General features: G+C 27.9%; 1 protein-coding gene across 1 annotated transcript; it reads right to left on the reverse strand.

Annotated features, from left to right (window-relative positions):
• Positions 1-2,170: 2,170 nt before the first annotated feature.
• On the reverse strand, positions 2,171-3,836 carry LOC136079434 (zinc finger MYM-type protein 1-like). Its single transcript, XM_065795172.1, has 3 exons — positions 3,711-3,836; positions 2,823-3,591; positions 2,171-2,721 (listed from the first exon to the last, which is right to left on the reverse strand). Exons 1-3 carry the CDS (start codon positions 3,834-3,836, stop codon positions 2,171-2,173), a joined length of 1,446 nt encoding a protein of 481 aa, XP_065651244.1.
• Positions 3,837-4,833: the final 997 nt, after the last annotated feature.

Genomic DNA, 4,833 nt, shown 5'->3' on the forward strand with positions numbered 1-4,833 from the left:
AAAAGATATAAATTCTTCACTCATTAAAAATCGCAAATTTTGAAGACTACCAACAATGACATTTATCATTATTATTTAGTCGCTATGTTTTAGTACGTCGTTCAGCGAAGACTGATTTATTGGTTTTCTTCTTTACTTACCACCCTAGATTTAAAAAGTTGTCAGAGCAATAAACAATAAGTATAACAAATTTCAAGAATGTGTCTAAAAGCATTTGATTTCTCCAAGATGATTCGTTTCCGACAAATTTTTATATAACGACATAAGGACAGGCGTGAAAGAATAACAAGCGTAAAAATTATTATACTTATTGTAATAATGTTCAAATTTACAAAGTACAATAAATTACTTATAAAAGACAAAAATAATATCATTTTATTTTAATCTTACTCAGTAGAAATAATTTTCTGCTGGAATATAAGCAAAGTTGATTTTGATATCTCTTGTTATAAATCAAGTCCGTAAACAACCGTAAAAAAATTTTAAAATCATTTCAGATTATTTCAAATATTTTTTATTAATTTTTTCAAATTATTTCAAATATTTCAGAATATTTCAAATTATAAGGTAAAAAAAAAATCTTGGTAAAAGTTACTTTTCATGGTTTTTAGTTATTTATTTAAAAATTATTTAAAATGTTGCCTTGGCTATTTAGTTCATAAATTAGACATAATACTTGTCTAATTCACTTAACGAAGTGCACCGACGAGAAGGTAAGCCATAGGACTTTGCACTCCATCAGTAAACTGTCGTATTGCCTAAGGTTAGCCCTCCATTTCTGGATTCTTTCCTTTTCTTGATAGGCAATTTGAGTAAAGTAATAGTAATGTCGCATAAGGTTAGCCCTCTATTTCTGGATTCTTTCCTTTTCTTGATAGGCAATTTAAGTAAAGTATTAGTAATGTCGCCTAAGGTTAGCCCTCCATTTCTGGATTCTTTCCTTTTCTTGATTGGCAATTTAAGTAAAATACTAGTAATGTAGCCTAAGGTTAGCCCTCCATTTCTGGATTCTTTTTTTTTATAGGCAGTTATGCACAAATTTTTTGATAACATTTTATAGTTTTTTTTCCTTTTTTAACATTTAATATAATAATATAAAATACAATATATACAGAATATAATACAACAAATAAAATAATAACTAAAAAAGATTTCACCTGAAAATGCTTTCAACATTAGGAATTAATAGAAGCAGAAAATGAAAGTATTATTTTAGTAGTTTATATTAAAAATATTTAAAACAGTGAATAGTAAATTATTAATAAGAAACGATTTACAGATTATTTAAAAGACACTTATTAAATGATAGTTAAATTTTTTACTAATTACTTTTTACTAAATTTTTATTTGAATAACAATTCTAATTTTCTGTCTCCTTTTGATTCAAAAATTTCAATAACTCTGTTAATATCAGGAACTATTTCCTGATGAATAGACATTAAGGCAAGTCCATTCAATCTATTTTCTGACATAGTACTCCTAGTATAAGTTTTTATTCTTCTAAGAGTAGATATTGACCTTTTACACTCACAAGTTGTAATTGGTATTGTAGCAAGTATATGAAAAGCCTCTAAAATGTTTGGAAAGCCTCTCATATCCATGAACTTTAATGTATCTAAAATAGTAGATGGTAATTCTGTCTTTTCTTTCCAAAATTCCTCCCATAACTGTAATTCAGCATGAATTGATGAGAAATGAGGAAGATCAGATTTATAAAAATTTAAAAACTTAAGGAACTTTTCCTTCCATGGACAAGATTTAATATATTGCTTTGTTAAACTAGCAGGAAGAGCACTAAGACCATTATAAACAATCATACTCTCAACACCAAACCTGTTTTCTAGTTCATTGAAAAGATGATTAACAAGAAGCAGTGTAATAGAAACTTTAAAATAATCAGATATAGTATCACATATTTGATTATCTCTATGCTTCTAAATACCACAAGTTCTAGGTTTTTTTTCCTCAATATCAAATGTTTTTGCCAATGCAAGAGCAATTTTATACCATTAGTTATGGTAAGCATCTGCATTTTTTTGTATTTCTTTTAAACGATTAGTCAAATTTTGTATTTCATCCACTTGCTGGGAAATATCAAAAGATTTAGTTTGAAGGTTGATCGTAATTCCGTAAAAGTAATCCATAAGCTGTTTAGTTAAAACTAAAGAAACTATAAAGAAAAATTTGACAACAACTTCATAAAAGAAGACGCTTTTGAAGATGTTTCTTTATTGTACTCTTTTAAATTATTGTCTTCCATTTCTTCAAAAGCAGAAAAAACTGCAGAATAATTATCAAAAAACACATCAAGTCCACGAAGCTTTTGTACCCACCGAGTTCGACATGTGTCAATAAGTTTTGCTTGACCAGGAAGAAGGTATTTTTTTAAGCAATTGCTTCTTTTAGGAGATAAGTTAAAAAAATAAGATATGTCTTTAACTTGCTCAAGCAAATTTTTTACTTGCTGGATTTGACAACTTTTCCCAACAACTAAACTAAGTTTATGTGAGGCACAGTGAACAAATAATGCCTTAGAATTAACATTTTTTATAAGAGATGAAACACCTTTGTATTCACCTGCCATTGAAGCAGCTCCATCATAAGATTGACCTCTGCATCTTTGTATATCTAGGCCGAATTCTTTTAAAGTTTCAAGAATGTTGGTAGCTATGTTTAAACCACTTGTTCTGTTTTGCATTCGAAAAAGCGTAAAAAAACTTCCTTTATATTACTGTTCAAGTCAACATAACGTATGACAATAGAAAGTTGTTCTAGCGTTGCACAGTCTGAAGCCTCGTCTGCCATAATAGAAAAGTACTTACTTTTTTTAATATCATTTATTAATATCTCTTCAATCGCATTTCCACAACACTCAATTAACTCGTTCTGAATGGTCTTCGAAATATATGTAGAATTTTTTGGGGCAGAGAGAAGATGCTCCTTTAGAATTGAATCACCTGCATCAACTCTAAAATTTAGAAGCTCAATAAAATTACCCAGCCCTGAAATTTTTGAAGATTCTCCAATTTCTCCTTGATATTTTCTATCATCTCTATGACCTCGTAGAGACATATCATTTCGACCCAAAAAGATTATAGTCTTGACAATTGATGCAAGCTTTTTTTTGTTTTCTTCTATACGCTGCTTCCTAGAAAAATCTAGAGAAACTTCAATAGGAAAAGTGTTATTTTTAACTCTAGATAAAAGCATATTATAGCAATGCATGGACTTGATGTGCAATCCGTCAACAGTTTTCTCATAATCATTGAAAACTTTTATAGCATTACGCCAGGTATTAAATGGTTCTTTGAATAATTTACATAATGCATATTTGTTTGGTAAACTTGCACCAAAAAGAAGACAATATGCTCCATCTTTAATTTTAGAATAACAAAGCCAAGAAAAATCACTTAACCATTTTAGCAAGAATTTTCTTTTCCTGCTTTTACCTGTTAGGGGAAATTGGAAACATTTATCAGGAATGCAGACATTATTAATTAGAGATAACAGTTTGCTATCATTTGATCCTGATTTTAAATTTTCAACCTGTAGATGATATGAAGAAACATCATTGTTTGAATAAGATGCTACCTGATTTATAGTTAATAAACTAACTCAACAACCATGTTTTCATTAAGTGGAATATTTTAGTCAAGAGTGTTTTTATCACTGTTGTTGGCGTCTTTTGAGATAATCAATTCAGTTTTAACTGCTTTATCACAATCTCCAGACTTATCTAAATCTAAAGAGTTCTTAGAAACAGTAGGAAAAACTAATTTAGACTGGATTGCTTTTTGTATTTTATTATTTGTAGGTGGAAAACTAGACTTAGACATTTTTATTTTTTTGATATCAAGTAAACTTGCATCACTCTAAACAACAGCTGGTCGTTTTTTTGAAAGATCTTTAATAAGTGGTACAAAATGATTTGGATTAAAACATAAAACACTTTTGTTTTTTATTTTATCTAAATCGCACCACAGAATGTTTATCGGACAACTTAATTTTTGGATACGAGGCTTTACAACTGTATTAAAAAAACAATGATACTTTTTAAAACCAATTTCAGGATAGATAGATTCAATAGGTTGCTTTATAAAACTAGATAATGCTATTAGGCAAATGAAAGATGAAAATGTTTTATCAAAGCAATTTAAATATGCTTCTTTTAAAAGAAGTTCAGAAATCATATTATCATTAATCGTTGAAAAACTGTCAGAGCATTTAAATGAAACAGCGACAAAAAATAAATTAGCAAGCTGAGAATATTCAGAGCTATGTTGATTAAAATAACTCAAAAAATAATCATACCTTGTGTAAAAATATATGTTTTCGAATAACTCAATTGATGTCAGTAACCTTAGAATTTTTGAAGTATGCTTACTGTCATTTAAAAGCAAAGAGACTGAGCTATAAATACAATTTCCATCTTCAGTAGATCTGAGAAAAATAGTAAAATATACTGAAATGTAATAATAGGTATAAAATACTAAAATTTAATATAATGTTATTAATAATATTGATAAAAAAGATAAAGATTTAGTTTAACTAAAAGTTTTTTTTTTTTATAAAGAATTATAAGGTGATCATTTTTTTTAGAATGAAAAGGAGGAAAAAAAATTTAAGATAAAAAAATTTAATTAAAAATAAAATATACACGAACGATGCAACACGAACGGCTACACGAACGATGCAAGCGCATTATGAATAAATAAAATTAACCCTGGACAGACACAGTGGGGTCTTGAAAATATTTTATTTTTGTATTTTGACAAAAAAATACAATTACTTATGATACTGTTTTGTATTTGCTATCTTAAATACAATATTTAC

This window comes from Hydra vulgaris, chromosome 04, assembly GCF_038396675.1.
Source record: "Hydra vulgaris chromosome 04, alternate assembly HydraT2T_AEP".
Lineage (NCBI taxonomy): Eukaryota > Metazoa > Cnidaria > Hydrozoa > Anthoathecata > Hydridae > Hydra > Hydra vulgaris.

Excerpts from the sequence above, each read along its gene's own strand:
- LOC136079434 (XM_065795172.1), bottom strand. The coding sequence starts at position 3,836 with ATGTCTAAGTCTAGTTTTCCACCTACAAATAATAAAATACAAAAAGCA. Across the intron at positions 3,592-3,710 it reads CTGGAGATTGTGATAAAGCA|GTAGCATCTTATTCAAACAA; the intron begins GTTAAAACTGAA and ends ACTATAAATCAG. Across the intron at positions 2,722-2,822 it reads AATAAATGATATTAAAAAAA|GAAGTTTTTTTACGCTTTTT; the intron begins GTAAGTACTTTT and ends AGTAATATAAAG.